The 18,051-nt window shown below is 51.7% G+C and overlaps 5 protein-coding genes across 5 annotated transcripts; 2 read left to right on the top strand and 3 right to left on the bottom strand.

Moving 5' to 3' along the window:
• Positions 1-3,188: 3,188 nt before the first annotated feature.
• On the top strand, positions 3,189-6,151 carry UREG_06294 (RCM-1 protein; the record flags this gene model as incomplete). Its single annotated transcript, XM_002583281.1, has 8 exons — positions 3,189-3,366; positions 3,425-3,628; positions 3,698-3,780; positions 3,833-4,012; positions 4,063-4,155; positions 4,211-4,367; positions 4,438-4,682; positions 4,739-6,151. 8 exons carry the CDS (start codon positions 3,189-3,191, stop codon positions 6,149-6,151), a joined length of 2,553 nt encoding a protein of 850 aa, XP_002583327.1.
• Positions 6,152-7,054: 903 nt separating this feature from the next.
• On the bottom strand, positions 7,055-7,877 carry UREG_06293 (uncharacterized protein; the record flags this gene model as incomplete). The annotated part of the gene is made up of 2 exons (XM_002583280.1): positions 7,055-7,366; positions 7,467-7,877. 2 exons carry the CDS (start codon positions 7,875-7,877, stop codon positions 7,055-7,057), a joined length of 723 nt encoding a protein of 240 aa, XP_002583326.1.
• A 283-nt stretch (positions 7,878-8,160) lies between these two features.
• UREG_06292 (uncharacterized protein) lies at positions 8,161-9,377 on the top strand (the record flags this gene model as incomplete). Its single annotated transcript, XM_002583279.1, has 2 exons — positions 8,161-8,763; positions 8,943-9,377. The coding sequence occupies 2 exons, from the start codon at positions 8,161-8,163 to the stop codon at positions 9,375-9,377; spliced, it is 1,038 nt and encodes a 345-aa protein (XP_002583325.1).
• A 553-nt stretch (positions 9,378-9,930) lies between these two features.
• Positions 9,931-13,945, bottom strand: UREG_06291 (uncharacterized protein; the record flags this gene model as incomplete). Its single annotated transcript, XM_002583278.1, has 3 exons — positions 9,931-11,835; positions 11,890-13,803; positions 13,883-13,945. 3 exons carry the CDS (start codon positions 13,943-13,945, stop codon positions 9,931-9,933), a joined length of 3,882 nt encoding a protein of 1,293 aa, XP_002583324.1.
• A 2,595-nt stretch (positions 13,946-16,540) lies between these two features.
• On the bottom strand, positions 16,541-17,828 carry UREG_06290 (uncharacterized protein; the record flags this gene model as incomplete). Its single annotated transcript, XM_002583277.1, has 3 exons — positions 16,541-17,346; positions 17,416-17,440; positions 17,631-17,828. The coding sequence occupies 3 exons, from the start codon at positions 17,826-17,828 to the stop codon at positions 16,541-16,543; spliced, it is 1,029 nt and encodes a 342-aa protein (XP_002583323.1).
• Between the last annotated feature and the right edge of the window lie 223 nt (positions 17,829-18,051).

Raw genomic sequence — 18,051 nt, 5'->3', positions numbered from 1 at the left:
AAGACGAGACACAAATGGCAGCGGTCTCGGGTATATTGGTTACACTTTCCTGGCTCCCCTTCCCGGGACAGACGAGTTGGGCCTTGTAACAGTGGGCACGGTGCTGCGAGGCGCTTCCAGAAAAGCAACAAAAACGGAAAAAGAATTTGTTGGTGGGTGTGAGCCGGCCCAGACTGGTGGCTTTGGCGATGTTGTTGGGGGTGGTCCGGGCGAGGGACGCGGTGACAGGCTTTGAGGAGCATGAAGCGATGAAATTTAGTACATATGGATCATTGCCAAAGGCTCAAAATCCATAGATAGTGGTTCTTCTTCACAGTAACGAAGTTGTCCTCTCTGGCGTGACTTTCAAATCGCGCGATAGCCTACAGGGGACATTCAAGCTGCCTCACCCTCGGGCCAGTATTAGTCAAGGCCGCTTATCCCACTAGTTAGTTAGTTGGCACAGAGCCTCAGTTCCTGGCTTGTCTCGCTGCTTTCCGAGGGTGACAAAGCCATTTATCCCAGACATATGTAACATTTCATTCCTGCTGGTGGCTCTCGGTCCAGACAGGGGTAGGTCAGAGGTCTTCCTAGATTAAATTACTGGAGATTAAAGAAAAAAACTGGTGTTCTGGAAGGAATGCGAAGAACTTCGATCAACAAACACAGCATCACCGAACTTTTCTTCAGGTGGGTTAGCTTTGCGGAGCAGGTCGGGCTGCTCTCCGGGTTTTTTCGCCTGAGAGTCGACAAGACGGAAAACTCTTGAGGAGGGGCAGATTACGGATCGGTCAAGGTTAAAAAAGCCTCTTTTTCTTTTGGTGTGGTGGTGTCCAAAGCACATCGGACGACAAAGAGTGCTGCGCTGGCTCGTCGAAGCTCATTCGACACTGACGATGCAAGAGAGCTGCAAGCGTGACCCTCATTTTCATGTTGAACATCCAGTTGCGCACGACCCGATCCGGACTGACTTGACATCGCAACGCGCACGCTCAGGATTGAATTCCTTACCAACAAGCAGGAGTGTGTTGCCGGTGACATGCTTTTGTGGCCCAGGTCGCCAAACAACCTGATACCAAGCAAATATTATTGTGAACCAAGTGGAGCGAGGCATCATTTAAAACGGACTGGGGGCCCTAGACATTGAGTTTTTCCCTGAGCTTTAAGCGTGAGTAACAATAAGGAATGCCCCATGATACTATAGAAACCTTGGCTTTGGGAGTCGGAGTCTTTGTGGAAAGAAGCAATATATATAATTAGTTAAATATATTTGAGAGACGCGTTTCGGTTCGTGGATGGAGTTGGTGGTGACCTGGCGTTTCCGTTGATCCGTATCTCCGCTGGGAGGAAAAACCAAATATGGCTCCACAGATACATCTCACCGTCCTTCAGCCGCCGTGTGATGATGATGATGATTCCAGACACAAAGTAAAAATACGGGATCGGTTGCGGAGCCGTCACAATTGGCGCCGTGAATCAGCTTTGGAGCCTGGCTGCCTGGGGGGTGGGAAATCTCTGATGTGTTTTTCAGTCCAGGGATCATCTCACCTCCAGCCACAGCCGACTCCAGCCAAATCAGCGCACCTCACGCTAAACGCAATACGGCGGACACGCGAAACGGTGTGTCGAGCGATGATGTCGGGAGCCCTGGGTGCTGGGGGGGTGGCCAGCTGCAGGCGATTCAGAAACAGGAGGCCCCACAGGTGCTCGTTCTTGGGGGGGGAGCCGGCACGGTGATTGGGGCCCAGAGCACAGACTGGACCAAGCCCTGGATCAGGGAAAGGGTTGGGTGGGCTCCCCTGCGGAGAAAGGGTGGACGATGGCTTGTTTCATGGAAGTTTAGGTGCGTCTAGCCGGACTGGGCCTAGGCGGCTGGGATGGTTGCGCTTGTGAGTGCCAAATCCTGCAGGGTTCACCCCCGGTGGCCCGCAGCGGATTGACAGCGTGCATCAGCAACGGGTGGATGGGAGGCACCCATGTTGGTTGCATGAAAATCTTCTGGGAGGTTCATCGTTCATCTCGACACGCCAGGTACTCCGTACTCCTCACACAAGACACGAAAGCCTCCAGAGTTACGCTGGACGGGGGGAATCACCCCCAGCCAGTAGCTTCGTAGGTTGGGGCACTACTCGGAACGGGGTCCGCCCGCGTCCACGGTTGCAAAGCAAAACCGACCAGAGAGGCCACAGCAGGCGGCACAGCTGGAGACGCCGTGCTGCAGGGGAGAGCAGAGCTCCGAAGGGTGGACTTGTCCTCGGGACCTGCCCAAAAATACATCAATCGGGATGCTGTGCGACCGAAAGGGGTGACTTAGATAAGCAGATGTCACAATGCAAGTCATTTGTATTAATCATCGCAGGGGCCCCGGTCCGAGTGGCTGGATGCGGCAAAGCGCCAGCAGAAGAAGCAATCATGGGCGAGAGGGTGTCACGGCAATGCAATCATGCGCCAAGTGGGTCCCCGTCCGCAGATGCCCTCGCCAACCTAGCTTAGCCCTAATATCCCAAGGTCACCCCAAACTCGTTGCACTTGTTCTTTCCCTTTCTCGGCATTTTTGCTGATTTCTTCCACCAACTCCCTTCCCACTAGCGCCAAATCCTCCTTCGCACGCTTCTCCCACCTCTTCTCCTTCTTCTCTCTCTCTCTCTCTCTCACACACACACTCTCTCTCACTCTCCCCCCTCTCTGAACACTCCTCTTGATCTTGGTCTCGCTTTGTCACTGATTTCTTGTGTTGTTTCCTACTCTTGGTTGCATCCTCTGTCCTGCCCACCATCACACCTCCCTCTCGTCCCATTTACACTCCCTCACGCCTCCAACGATACGTCACTTCGCCCTCGTTGTGCTTGGCCCGAAGACCCGAAAAGCCTTCACTTGTGCAGTCGTTTGTTGGTTACAATCCGCTCACGGCCATCATACCAACAACTATTCCCATTGGCTTGGGCTCTCGGGCTGCCAACGTCTTCCGATACACGGGTTTGCGACCTCCTTTTCGAGCTCTGCCCTGGCCGGGTGAGATTGGAGGATCGCTGGTATGGTCAGGGGCCTTAAAGCACCTTCACTGTCGTATCTTGAATAAGCGTTATTTTGCTTTGTTTCTCAGCTTGTTGCTCGCTTTCTTGCTTATTTTATCTTTTTTTTTTTTATTGCTGGCATTTCGCTGAAACGCTTCATACTCGCTTCGCGTTGCACCGCAACCGCAGGGCATCATGTCCACCCATCCTCAGCGCTCGCCAACGGGTGGGGTTCATCCTCACCAGGCGGCTCTACCCCCTCATCCTCAAGTTAATGGCCATATGCCTATCCAAACCCAAGGCCAAAGTGGTCCGCCTTTAACCACATGGCAAAAGATTCTACAGGTAAACGAAGCAATTTGGCTCCAGCTTGGTTAGTTCCCCCTCCGACTTTATCTGCATCAGAACCTGCCTGACCTGAACCTGCGTAGGCAATCTGTGCGAAATGATGGGAAACCTTGAAGGGGCTATTGACGCATATCAACATGCTTTGCGCCATAACCAATACTCTGTCCCCGCCATGAGCGCTATCTCATGCATTTACCGAACAAAGGAAGAGTTCCCAAAAGCTATTGAATTCCTACAGAATATTCTGAAGATAGATCCTCAGAGTGGAGAATCTTGGAGCAGTTTGGGTAAGTGTTGGGCCCCCCCCCGCGATATTGCTTCACGGAGACGTCATTGACCGATCTGACTTTGAATAGGACACTGTTACCTTATGATCGACAATCTTCAGGATGCATATAGCGCATACCAAAATGCTCTTTACCACCTCCGCGACCCCAAGGTCAGTTCGCTTTTTATCCCCTGGTAAAACGTCAACTGACCCACTTCTACAGGAACCAAAACTATGGTACGGCATTGGTATATTATATGATCGTTATGGCTCGTTAGATCATGCCGAAGAGGCATTCTCCCAAGTTATGCGAATGCAGCCAGATTTTGAAAAGGCAAATGAAATATATTTCCGACTTGGCATAATTTACAAACAACAACAAAAATTCCATCAGAGTTTAGAGGTACATGACACACACCTTTCTCGTCACTGCTATAATCTAACTGTAAATAGTGCTTCCGATACATCGTCAAGGACCCTCCACGCCCTTTAACGGAAGAAGATATTTGGTTCCAGATTGGACATGTCCATGAACAGCAAAAGGATGTGAGTTAACTCTGTAGTCATTCACTCGATTGTGTTGGCTAATCAAGTATGATAGTTTGAGAATGCCAAAACAGCATACAACAGGGTGCTTGAACGCGACCCGCAGCACGCAAAAGTATTGCAGCAGCTTGGTTGGTTGCATCACCAGCAGAGCAACAGCTATACTAGTCAAGAACAAGCTATTGAGTACTTGGAAAAGTCCGTTGCCGCAGGTATGTGCTCTTTTTAATCCTGCGGATGTTCTATTAAAAGTAAATGCTGAGTCATTTCCCGTTTCTTCAGACACAAATGATGCGCAAAGCTGGTATCTCCTTGGACGTTGCTACATGTCTCAAGCTAAATACCCAAAAGCATACGAGGCATATCAACAGGCTGTGTATCGAGATGGGCGAAACCCGACATTCTGGTGCTCAATTGGTGTTCTTTATTACCAAATTAACCAATATCGTGATGCTCTTGATGCTTATTCACGGGCCATTCGCTTAAATCCATACATATCTGAAGTCTGGTATGATTTGGGAACTTTGGTAAGCGCTTGTTTTGCATCATGGCCTCGAAAATTCATGCCCGCTAATTTCTCTAGTATGAATCGTGCAACAACCAAATCGCGGATGCTCTTGATGCATATGGACGAGCTGCGGAGCTTGATCCGACCAACGTCCATATTAAAGCTAGATTGCAGTTGCTTCAAAGTGGGCAGTCTACCAATCAAGCGAGCGCACCGGTCCCCCAGGATGTCCACCCGCAAGCCTACCAATCCGCGAACGTCGCTGGACCTCCTGGTCCTCAGTGGGGGGCACAAGCTCCCTCTGGTGCCCCCCCGGCTCCGCCCAACGGCCCATCCGGGCGTGTCACGGAATGGGCTCGAGGAGTCAATGAGGTTCAAGGACAGCAAGGCCCCTCCGGCCAGTACGATCAGCGCGAGAGCCTACGAGGTATCCAGCCTCAGCAGCCCAGCCCTAGAACAGACCAAATACGGCAATTCCCTGACCAGTCACGCAATAATGTTGGCCGCAAGGGACATTCGCCATCCCCCAAGTTCAACCTCGCGGCACCAAATGCTTATCCGGGGCCGCAGACTCTTCCACAACTTGGGCCTCCCCCACAAGGAAATGAACGGGCTCCAAATGGTGCTGCTTTTGGTTCTTCCGTTCGGCCTCCTCCATTGGCTCAGAACGGGCCTAATGGACCGGTTGGGCCCAATGGTGCTGCTCCACCTGGCCAAATGGCCCCTTATGGTAGACCTTTTACCCCTCCAACTGAAATCCGTCCAATTCGGGATGATAGACCTACATCACCCAGGTCCACGTATCCCCACCCGCAATACCACCAGGCGCCAGCACCTGCTCAGAATGGTGGAGGAATCGCGGGCGGTGCTCCTGCGCCAGCAGCTGCTATCGCGGCAGCCGAAGCGGCTCAACGAGAGCGAGACGAGCGTCCTCCGTCTTCGATGAAACGTGGACGTGATTGGGAAGTGGACCAGGGCCCAGCCAAGAAGATTGCTAGCGACGAAAACCGCGCGCGCTTGGACGAACAGCCTGGCCGAATCTCATCTCCTCGCGAACTGCGTCGCCGGAGCTCCTCGGAGACTCGCCGCGAAGAACAAAGACGTGCGCATGACAACTATCATCCGTCTGATGCCGCGCACCATCCCCCAAGTTTGCCATCGATTCAACACATGCAGCCTCAACCCCCAAAGATACCCTCTGTCCCGGATACTCCTGCTAGTGTCCAAAATGCTCCCATCCCCAGCATCCCTTCTGCCGGACTACCGTCTGGCTCTGTCGCTTCTAACGAAGAACGGGACCGCAAGGATCAGGCCCATGAGCCTCCGGCGCGGAAGGTGGAAGTCGATGAGGACTACGACGACGATGGAGACGATGACAAGAAAGCCGCAGCACCACCGAAAGGTAGCCCTGGCGGCACTAATGCTAATGTTGGGATGGCGAACGGAGCTAGCCAGTCTGGTCAGTCAAAGCCGGAGTCTTCTAGCTAGAGAAAGTTTTTTGGGTGTCTAATTTGTGATCTTCAATTTTCGTTTTGATCGTTTCAACGGTTCCAAGGCCCGAAATTGTGATGTATGCGTTGTACTATTTAAAACAGACGAACCTGTAGCTTGATCGTTTCCTTGATTATAATGCTTCTATTGTTAGTTAGGATAGTTATGTAAAACCTCTTTTTATCAGTTTCTACAGAGTACGTCCTTTTCAATCCGCCGCCCGGGTGGCTCCACGGCATAGTTGACATGGTACCACAAGATTCCGTTGTTGGCGCGCCGCATTTGTGTCGATGGCTTGTGACAAGAAATTCGACGACAATGTCGTGGAATGATCACCGTTAGCCAACCTTTGTATTGCTTTTCATTGTTTGGGTACGGAGTACCTTCTCTGCGAATCGGGGAGGGTTGTGGATGTGGCTCAACCCCCCGCCAGAATCCTGCTGTGGCTCAAGCTTGCGCGCGATGACGAGGGCAACCGGCGGATAGTTTTTGTGGTGGTGGTCGAATATTGACGCAGGGCACAAGATGAATTTCGAGGATGCCATTACGTACCGGGACAGTCTGGACATGTGTAGCCCCATGGCAAGAGGTCTCACAACATGTCGCCCATGGGCGTTTTTGCACAGTGCATACGTTTGTGGCCTCTTGTCATGCGGGAGTTACGGAGTACCTTTTTTTTGGTTTCATTGTTGCTTGTTTGTTTTTGAATTCCATGGTTGATCCGCACGGAGTACAGAGTACGTAAGAGTATTGAGCCCAGTGACCGGAGGACGGGAGATGATGCTGTCACTTTTCTGAGCTTCTGCCTGCGGTCCCAAGCTTGGAAATGTGCAGGGTCTGTGTTCTGGCTGGTCTTGGGGGTTCCTTGGGCCAATACCTTTTGAGGGGGGAAGAGGCACATCAATTTGCCTCAAGGGCGCGTAAAGGGCTGGTATCGTAGCAGCGAAGACGGGACTGCTTGGGAGGCAGCCGGGGCGTATGGTACGGTAACGAGCGTGCCCGGCGGCGTCTGAAGTCCTGGGGAATGGCGCAATGTGATTTGCCGGAGCCGCAGTGATCTCCGCAAGTTCGGTGGACGCGGGGCTTGGCATTCCGAGATCTTCCAATTGCGGCTACGACGGAAAGCCGCGGGAGCCAATCAGCGGGCGGCCAGAGAGAGTCAAACTTCCAAGAATGGACAAGCCACTTGGCGGAAAGTCGCGTAATTTCAACCTGATTACGGCTGAGTCAGCAGGCCGGCCGTCTTTTGCAGAGAACCAGCGCGAGAGAGAGAGAGAGAAGCAAAACATCCGCATATTCAAAAGGGAGACACCACGCATGACGGGTCTCGTTGCTTGCTTGTTCGCGGGCCCCCGGGAGACTGCTCCCACTCGGCCACGCTGCCCTCTTCCCGCTCTGAAACCGCCCTCCAGCGCGAAGACGGGCGACGATGCCTCCCATCCAAGAACCCAAGGGCTGCCTGCCAAGGGCTCGGCGTCTCGGCACCTGTGCGTCTTGGCAGAGTGAGGAGGACTGCCACTCCGCCCGCGGCGCTGCTCCCATATTTTTCGCTCGCTTGCTTCGTCCCGTGAACATGTGCCCTCTGGCGTGGACTATTAGCCCCGAATTTCTCGTGTGCGGAGGATGCCTCTGACGCAGTCTTGTTGGCATTGTGGGCTTGTCTCTTGGTTCCGCTGGGCATTCCCGCTCGGGCGCTGGGCGTTTTTCTTTTCGCTTCTGCCATTTCCCTCTTAAAAAGCCATGTCTTGCTCTTCTTTCTGAACTCTTTTTTGCTTCCTCCCCCCGTCCCTGTCTCCTCGTCCCAACCGCTGGCGTGGTGATATAGACCTGCATGGATGCGCGTGTCGCTTCGGAATTGCTCGATGTATCGTCCTGAAGCTCTGTCCGTCAGGCAGCGCGAGACGACCATCTTTTATCTGCCCACTTGAAATCCGCTTCATCCTGTTGTTATCCCTTGCCTCCCATACATCGCCTTGCCGGCGCTTCCGATTCGACCCCGTATCGCCATGTCCCTGCAGGCCATGACGCACATCGCACACTATCACGATGACCAGCAAATCGTCTATCCGACTCTCGACCAGAAATCCTTCCATGCTCCCCCTTCCTCCAATCCGGACGAGTACTTGACATCCTACCCGTCGCACCCACATTCTCCCCGTGCGGAATCGCATCCGCCTCGCTCCCTCTCCAGCGATGCCCAGAGCTCCGGGGAGAACTCGCAGTCGTCACGGCGCTGGTCGAACGGACCTGCGTCGCTGTCCAGTTCTACAATGGCATCGTCCCTCAATGCCAAAATGATAAAAGCCCAGAGCGTTCAACCCGCACAACCTACTTTCCCGGCAGCCGCGATCATACTCGCAACCAGGTCACAGCCCGCGTCGATGTCGGATCATACTAGAGCGCTCAGCTGGAATGAGCCAAGGGAGTGGGCGCAGGCAAAGAATGATATGGCCCTGGGGCGATTAGCGATGGAGCCTGTCTCGCCGCAGCCGAGGACGCATGTCTCAGTGGTGGATACGGACGGCGATGATGAGTATGATGAGGACGATGATGACGATTACGACGAGGCCGCTGGTGCCTCGGATCATGAGAATGCTTTTTATATTCTTGTGAGTTGATACCCTTTTTGTCGTTTTCGATTTTTGTTTGGCGTCTGGACGCTGTGGCCTGGCGGGAGGGTGGTGGTTTCAGGCGGGATCAAACGTCTTTTACCGCAGCCGGCAAAGCTCTGCGGTGAAATTGCTCTTGAATTGAGCCTCTGTGCGACCACACTTTCTACGGACTACAGCAATATACTAATCCGATATTCTGGCACAGCTACGTATTTCATTCGTCGTCCCACCGTTTGCCATCTTCGCCGCCCTTTACGCCTTCTTTGTTGTCTTATTTCTTCTCTTTGCTACTCCGCTACGACTATGCCCGCCCACAACCTTCTTCAAGTCACCACATACCTTCTCCACCCAAATCTGCCAAACAATTGCCCCTCTCCATTCAATCCATCAGCGTCTTATATCAACCCCTACACGTTCTCAAAGACGTCGAGATCGCCATCCATACCGCCAATCTGAGCCGCAACCACCTCCCCACTCTCGCTCCAGACCTCGCTCCTCCGAAAGCCCTCACTATGACACCTTCCAACATGACCAACACCCAACCCCCTCCCCTTGCGCCAGCAACTATTCCATTCCCGGCCTCATTTGCGTCCACCTCCTCTCGCCATTAGTCATCATCCCCATCCTTTTCGCCGCCTGGGTGTCCGCGTTCTTCTGGATTTTTACCATGATCATGGGAAACCCAGATGGTACGGAACGACGGGACGACGGTAGGGCTGCGGTGCTGGGGGTTCGGAATTGGTGGAAGATTTGGCTGAATCGGGCAAAGAGGAGGAAAAAAAGGGAGAGGAGCGTGGCTGGGAGCCCAACCCGGAATGGGAGCGTTGTCTGAGAAATTTTGTACTTTAGGAGGCTGTTTTTTTTTTTTTTTTTTCGAGTATACTTAGTGTATGGAAGGATCTGAGCGCCCTTCTTTGGAAGTGATATATCATATATCTTTTTTTGGAGAGGTAGTACAGAGATAATATTAACATTGCCTGAGCTGTGTAATAACCAGTAATCGCATTCGGGTGCGTGACTGATGAGTTTCTTGTTGATTGGAAGGCAAACTGTTGGTAGGAGTTTAAGCAACAAGAGCCACAAATGTAGATCCAGACAGAGTCAATTAATTCAGATTGTGATCCATTTCCTTAAACAACAAGATTCCACTATAAACACACTTTTTTACTTCCGGCCTCCGCTCTTCCTCCTAAACCCGCTTCCGCTCCTCCCCTCCTTAACATTCCGCCGCTTCTCAACCCTTCCCGCCCCACCCCCTCCACTCCCACTCCGCTTCGGAACCCCAAGTCCCCGCCGTCCACTATTCTTCCCCGCTCCGCCTACCGAAACCACCTTGCCATCACCCTTCCCTTCACCGTCAGAATCAACGTCCATCCCATCTCCCGATTTCTTCCCAACGCCGCTCTGGCTGACCTTCAACCGACCCTTTTGGCCCTTGCGCACGGCATCAGGTCCGCTGACCGCCGCGATATACGCGTTGATCGCATCGCCGATGTTTTCTCCGCCCTCCGCGCCGCCCATGCGCGTATCTCCGTCTTGGTCGGGGACGTCGCCAAGGAGTAATCTACCTTCCGCATCGACCCGTGCAGAGCGCTTTTTCGCCCGCGCGGAGTCAAGGAAGCGTACGGATGGTTTGGTGCTAGAGATATTCGCCAGGGCGTTGGGAGCGAGGAGATCGAGAGGATTGGATTCGGGTGAGAGTTCGCGGATGTATTGCGCGCCGTCGCCTCGGTCGGATGCTTGGTGGGATTTACCCCTTTGTCGCCTTGATGTCGGTTGAGATTTGGTATCCTTGGATCGGGTGCTGTGTTTGTGCATATTCCCTTCGCCGTCAATTTCGATTTCGCTTGCGTCGTCGGAGTCTGAACCTAGATCTGAGTCCGATAGGTCGGAGCCGTAGACGGCTTTGTCGAATTCATTGCTAAATGAATTGCCCGTCTTGCGGGCCTGGGTTTGGCCTTCTTCTTGATCCGACTCGTCTTCGGCGGCTTCTTTGCTTTGTTCCTTCTTCCGCCTACTTCTCTCGCGCTGTTTGCGGATCGCGACTACGAGCTTGCGGTCTGATTCGGGAGTTAGGCTTTCGACGACCTGCGAACCGAATCGTCGCATTAATCGGTCAAGAATACCTTTGACTTTACTTCGGAGTCGACCCTTATGCTCTTTGCTCCAAACCATAAGATTCGGCACGAGAGAGTCGAGACGCGGCCTGAGGAGGTCATCGGGGGTAACGACAACTGCCACCTTCACGAAGCCAAGTACTGCCCGAACGATCTCGCGGTTATTACTTGTTAAGAATAGGTCAATTGTTTGAACAAGGTCTGACAGTATAGTTGGCGTCAATTTGGTATGGAATTCGAAGAGGAGACGCGATAGCGCGATGATAGACGCAGCGACCATATGCGGTGAGGTGCCCGCTAGACCCGCTGAAACCATAGTGAAGAACTCCTCAATGGTGGCCGGAGCATCTGGGGCATCGTCCGCCATATGAGGAACGAGAGAGTTGCGAATCAGAGTACCAGGAGGATTACGTTCCGCGTCACTCACACGATTGGCAAGGTGTACTAGGAGCGTAAAGGCTGCTAGTCGGGCTTTCTCATTGCTCTCCTTGCATCCAAGGACAACCTCGGAGAGGATAGACGGAATGAAGTGAAGGTCGGAAGTGGGGAGGTGAGTGATAATTTCTTGAAAAGCCAGAAGTCGATCTCGTCGAGCTGGAGACGGGGTTTTGTCGGCAGTCGAGATGAAGAGGGTTTGCAACTCTGAACTGCGCTCTTTAAGCGCCAGTCCTCCAATCTCGGTTGTTGCAAGACGGGGTATGAGTTTGTATGCTTTCTTAATCAACTGAGGGTCTGATGCTTCCGTGTTGAACACAACAGCCGCGAGAGAGAAAAGCGTTGTGAAGCTTGCTCGCGGGAGATATATAGACATAGTAACAACGAGATCCATCAATGTGTGCGATGTTGAAGGCATCTTGTCGCCGGTGCTTTTTTGTTTAGCTTGCTCCTGAGTGTTTTCTTTGAGGGCGGCCTCAAGCATCGTTGTAACTCGGGTAAAAGTTTCGATTAACTCCTAAACGACAGGTTAGCAATGAACAGGAACTTGAGAAAGACGATCAGAACATACTTGCTCTGGAGTAATGCTCAAAAACGCATTGATGCATTGGAGAATATACCCTCTGAACTGAGGCAATGTTTGGCTATAAACATTGAACAAAACAGCAAGAAGATTACTCGAGAAGGTAGCTAGATGCGCAATGTTCTTCTTGGCCGCCTCTCTCGTAATCCGTCTTTGTAGGAGAAGGTCATCTTCTTCTGCTTCCAGAGTGGCAATCTCCTTGTTAGAGTCGACCAGGTTTTGGAGGCCTTTGCACACATCCACACGCAGCTCGGTTTGCTTGTATAACACATTCGATAGGAGTTCTGCGAATGTTTGATCAAAAGCCTCGACAACGTCCACCGGTAATTCGCAGAAACCAGGTAAAGTTGCCCATGTTTGTTGAACAAGGGTTTCAAAGATCTTTACTTCCACGGTCTTCTCCGCATTGCCATATTCGAGCACCCGTTGGAACAAGGCCTCACTCAGCGGAACGAATTCAGAACGGAAATAGCCTAGACGGGTATTAGAGACATAATCTCGGAGTATGGGTAGAAGCCAGACACGGCCCGGTTCGCCGGCCTTCTGTTGCGTTATGTTCAGCGGCAAGATTTTAAGCACAGCTTCAGGGCCCATAGCACCAATTGCGGCACCAAGGACTTTATCTGCTTCCTTCTTGCCGTGGAAAGATTCGTTTGATCGAATTCCGCCAACGGTTCGTACAATCTCCACCAGGATAGGATCGGACCTCCATCTTAAAGCTTCGAACATAGCTATTAGCACGTTGAATACTTCCGCCCAAGCTGTTTGGTATTTGACAGAAAGGAGACCCGTCGCTATTTTAGCAAGCTTCTCCATTGTCTTTTCGTCGTATATCGATGGCTCGACAATGACGTTGGCCGGGATGCAATTAACAAGGAATGAAATGAGGCACTCTGATGCTGATATTCTGATATTATGTGAAGGGGATGTAAGGAAGGAGGCCACAAGATCGAACAATTCCGGTAATTTTTCGAAGGTGTTTTCAGGATGTACCTGAGCAGAAACATCGTAGCCTCTCGAAAGTACTGCAATCCATGGTGGAAGAAGCTGGGAATCGTTGTGAGAAGGCTTCAACTCTCGAATAGCTTCCAGAAGACGGGGTAATTTCGATGAAGAAAACTCATCCGCCATACCCTCGAAAATCACCTCGAAGACCTCAAACGCACCCATCGTGAGAAATTCGTTCGTTGACCTTGAAACATTCATTAATAACTCGCACAAGGCCTCGATCTTTTTGCTGGGCCATCCTCCTGATGCCGTCGCGATCGTTTTTACCAAATTCAGGGCATGGATGACCGCCGGCTCATGTTGGTGGTTTTGCTGAAGATGCGCATGTTTCCCTTTTTTGTGCTTTCCAGCCGCCGCCACGCTCTCTCTTAGCGTAACTAAAGCAGTTTCTGCACACATATCTGCAGCTGGATGATCCAACGACGGGCTCGGAGGAGGATGTTTTAAAACCTGAGCCAGGCCGTCCTGCGCTCGCTTGCGAACTTTCGGTCTGTGGTCGACAGCCAAAGCTAGCAAGCCCGCCATCGCTCGTCGCGGACCGATTTGGGACTGAGGAAGAGCCCATGCCGCTGTATCCTGGGCCACGAGCAGAGATTGTAGACATCCAATGGAAGATTTCAGTAGGGGCGCTTCGGCATCGGGTGATGTGAGGGCGGGCACAAGACCGGCCAGAATTTGCGAGAACTTTGCACGGAGTAAAGGTGGAGGAACATAAGGCGATACGATGTCGAGAAGATAGACGATTGAGGTGACCGGTTCCTTATCTACGGTGCCCTGTGTGGCACTGATGGTCTGGCCAAGTAAGCCTAGGAGGGCAGCGAAGTATGCGGTCGCGGTGGGATCGGCCTTTTGTTCGCGGAAGGTCTCCTCGACGGCGGAAAAAACTATAGCTGTCTGGTCTTTCAGTTAGCCTTCTCTCCGTCTACGGATTGGGCAGAAAGGAAGCTATATCTTGGTGTTGTCTGGTACGAACCGAGTGCTGGTTCTGCAGCTTTGGGGATTTTATCTTGTCGAGCTTCTCCTGCAAGGTCGCCATGGTGCAGGCGAGTTTCAACGAGGAAGATACCACTTCTGCAAGACTGTTCGGCGTCGTAGAACTGCCGATAAGTCGCTGGTGGAAAGTGATATATGTTTGTTAGCTTTGGGGTTGATGGGAACAATTTTTTTGGGTTTGCGGTTATCGATAGCGAGGTTTTGTGGGGCGGACAGCGGTCGACAGTATAACTAGTTAGTTGATATCACTGAGCTACAGACGATAATGGAAGACAGTTATTTTATTTCATTCTTAACGGGGTACATATGCTGATTGTCCAACTGGACCACAGGCTGGAATTCTCAGCTGCGTCACCATATCCAACTATGAGTTCGATCTCTGGTGGTTTAACTAGGTGCCTGTAACACGATGTGATCAGACTTACCAACGGCGTATGTTTGAAATATCGATTGAGGATAAAGAACTTGGTGACAACGGATGGATGCACTGTTATTAACGGCGGAGGATATAACTTCTCCAAGTCTGTTGAAATTAACTAGGTAATACCTAAATATCTCAGATGCCACCGCATCAGTGGCGCAACATGGAAAAATTGGAATAAAACAAAGATCACACGAGGCTTCGCGAACTCCTTTAGCTTCGAAGCTCTATATGCAAACCCTCACAGACTTTTTTTGGTTGAGCCAGAAGCACGGGATGCGATACGACTTTGAATCAATGATATTCGTAGTGCCTCTTTATTCAACGTAATGCATTTATAAAGGTTCACCGACGCCTAGCGCATGCAACCGCATTGACGTAAACAGAGCTGTCTCTGAAAGACAACGAATAAAGACGAAATGCGGGTGTGTCTTGCCCGCCCGCCTCGTGGTTGCTGCAAGAACGTTCCGACACCAGCTAGCCCTCGCCTGGGGTAGTATTGATGGTGTCAATAGTTTCGGGACTCGACCGTAACCCCTCAGACTTACCACATAGCACAAAACCGGATATCGAACGGCTTGGCAAGTTGCTTATTCTGAGAATCAGAATAAGACTTCGCCGCTGTGTTCAGCTTCAAATCCTAGGCCCTGGAGTTTTCTATCACGGCGTTTATCTGATTGCTTTCGCTCAGAGTCCTCCTTTTCCTTCAGCGCGGCTACTTCATTATATGGCGCCTGGCGATAAGGTTCGGGAATATCGTCTTCTTTATCGAGATCCTGCAATAAATTCCAAAGCGGTCAGAAAGGACCACATCACGAGGCGAATATGGATGCAGCCGCGTATCAACGAAGATGACGTACGATTTCTCCAAGGAGAAGAACATTTTCCCCACGAACTAGGTACACACCGCGCGGCTCTTCTCCATAGAGATTACCGGCGTATATTCGCTCAACCGTATTCTGAAGGACCAAGTTTGCTGGATCCCCGAAAGAGAAGATTAATTATAAAAGACGGCAACGCAACCGGAATTCCTGTAGATTTCGTACCGAATTGATCCCAGCTCCGGAGCACACCAATAAATTTGCGGCCGTCACGAAGGATTAGGACAAGTTTCTCTACAACGGCGCGGGAAATTTCATTAGCACAATATCCACTGCAAGAGTTTTCCAAGCCGATGATAGCTGCGCTGTGACGGCGCCTCAGACCACCTATAGCCGTCAAGCTGAAAAGGAACATGATGGATCTCACTGTCAGTTAAATCTAAGAGTTGCGCAGCAGTTGTAAATAGCTGTGGAGGTAATTGGGGCGGCCCTTGGAGTGGCAGTACGCCCGGTTGCTGCGGCGGAGCGCCGCCCGATAGCATTTGCTGATGTTCTTGCGCATGCGTAGGCCCGGGGGAAGGGCCACCGCCGGGTCGCCCGTGATCTGGGTTCGGGTCTTGGAGAACACGGTGCTCCATTGTGAGCGGGTGACTGGGGCTTGGATCGAGATGGGCAGGTTCGCGGACGAAGGCGGTGTCAAGAAAGGGCTCACGATTTGAATTGTCGCCTTCTCGTGGTCATGGTGCACCGTCCCCCAAGGATTAAAAAAGGAATTCAGCTGGGAGTTTGTCTCTGCTTCACAGGAAAAACGATCGCACTTGGTGGCTTTGATCTTCTGCTTTCAAGCTATGGGTTCAAGTGTTGGTGGGATGTTTGCCTTGTTTGCTCTTGGAGCCGCCCCTTTTGTCTGGTTAGGCACCAGCAGGCAGCATTCGAAGGCCATTCAGCCCACAGATCACTGAAGACATACTTCAGAGCTTTTCATTTATCAAAAGGTCAGGATGCCAAAGTTGCAACTAATAATCAAGCCCGAGGTACACACTGGTGGGCGGCTGAAAGTATCTAGGTATCCTCTCCGATATATTCCCATTTTGGAAAATCCACCCCGTTTAGATTAGAGGCCTTTGTAAACAGTGATTTGAATCGTTATGCTAATAATAGTGTAGGAAAAGAAGCGCGAACCGAGTGGTTTATCGAGGGCAGCAAGGGGCCTTGTCCCGACTCCCCAACTTGCAACCATATTAAATAGAAATGCCCCCATGTGAGCTCGTCTTTCTCGATGCCCGGTTCATCTAACCTCTCGAGCATCAGGATATAATGCAACAAGCGCCCAATGCCTCTGCTGAAGGAAACTATTAACTCGATTTTGGAACGCAAACCAGATCCTTTTCCAATTTCAGATCTTTCTTGTTCTCATTCGACGCTCGCGTCGACTGTTGACGCTGACGAAATAAGGCTCAGTGGGCGAACCAACACCTGATTGGCGGCCGGAGCCATACGGTTCTGGATCCGGGTCTGCATGTTGCAAGAGCCTCAGTTGCTCCTGCGATACAATGCCTTTGCAGTACAAATAGTGCATAAGCTCATAGCTAGGGCGTGTTCCCATCAGCGTGTGCCCTTGCTGGAAATGCTGAGTAGTAATATGTTCCAGCATTCGACACCATGCCTCCCCGTTTTCGGCGCTATGGAACGGTTCCTTGCAAATCTGACAGGCCACGCTCAACGGCACGGGCTGCAGTTTGAAGTGGCTTGTGACGTGGGTCTTCCATTCCTCCGCGTTATCAAACATCTTTTTGCAACCGAGAAGACGGAACATGCAATAGCAGGTATAGGGGCTTCCCATTGTTGGAGCAACAAGATTGTCGTTGTCGTCCGTATGGAGGATGTGACGGAGATCGATTTCGCTGGCGAGATCCGTGTTTATCGAGCCCGAGAAGCGTGTTGAGGCAGACAATTCTGCCAAGGAAGGGACCGTACGCGGAACGGACATATTGTAAGCTGAGGCATTGCTATCCGCGCCGTCGCCTCGCTGGACCATCAGTGAAGCTTGTTTCGAGCTGCTTGCATAAATATAGGGCGTATTTTTGCCTGCAGATGGCTCGAGAGCTGTGCTGCTACAGGAATAGGAGGAAAGGCGGTCAAAAAGGTCTCCGGGCCGGTTTCGGGCCCAAGCATTTATCGAATAGAAAGATTCTTGAGACACTTAAAATGCAGGAAGGTTAGTGTTTATCATTTACTCCAACAGCTTGAAAAATGCTAGGTTGCACATACTCGCGGATGTGGCTGATAAGTTATGCTGCAAAGCGGTATTCTATCAATTAGGCGCCAAAGGGTGCTCGTAGCGATAAGTGTGTGTCCAGCACCGATATCGAGCACAAAAGCGAAAGGGAATAAAGCAAAAAGGTCAAGAGGCTTTTATCGGTGAAAGATCCCCCCGCAATCGCTGCTTCGAGCAGTCCGTGTGCATTTTATGCAATCATCAAAACCCGACTTGCAGCGGCTGTTGGCTCGACATTCGACCACGACGATAAACCCAGGAATTCAGGTTTCAATTGAGCCTCTTTCCACACGCCCTCTGCCCAACAGAGGGTAGCAGGAGATCGGTTTACGAAGGATGGTTGCGTGCGCCATTGATCACGCAGTGGGACCAAGTCGCGGGGTGACACGTTTTCCAACGCTTGCATAGAGATCGTGCGGAAAGTTCACCGGGATGCGAGGAATCTCGTCCCCGGGCACCTTGCGGATGGGGACGGCCCTCCAGCGCTCGCTGTTATTTTCGTTGGCATGGGATCTCTAGATAGTTTCTTCGTAGCGACTGGTGTTCGGGGTTTCGAAATCAACCCCCTTCCATCAGTCTTGCTTGCTGTCCTCACCCGTTATTCTCACTCGAGCCGGATTGAAGGAACC

This window comes from Uncinocarpus reesii, genomic scaffold, assembly GCF_000003515.1.
Source record: "Uncinocarpus reesii 1704 scaffold_4 genomic scaffold, whole genome shotgun sequence".
NCBI classification, from domain to species: domain Eukaryota; kingdom Fungi; phylum Ascomycota; class Eurotiomycetes; order Onygenales; family Onygenaceae; genus Uncinocarpus; species Uncinocarpus reesii.
The sequence above is the reverse complement of the archived record's forward strand: the minus strand, read 5'-3'. Positions and strand labels throughout refer to the sequence as shown.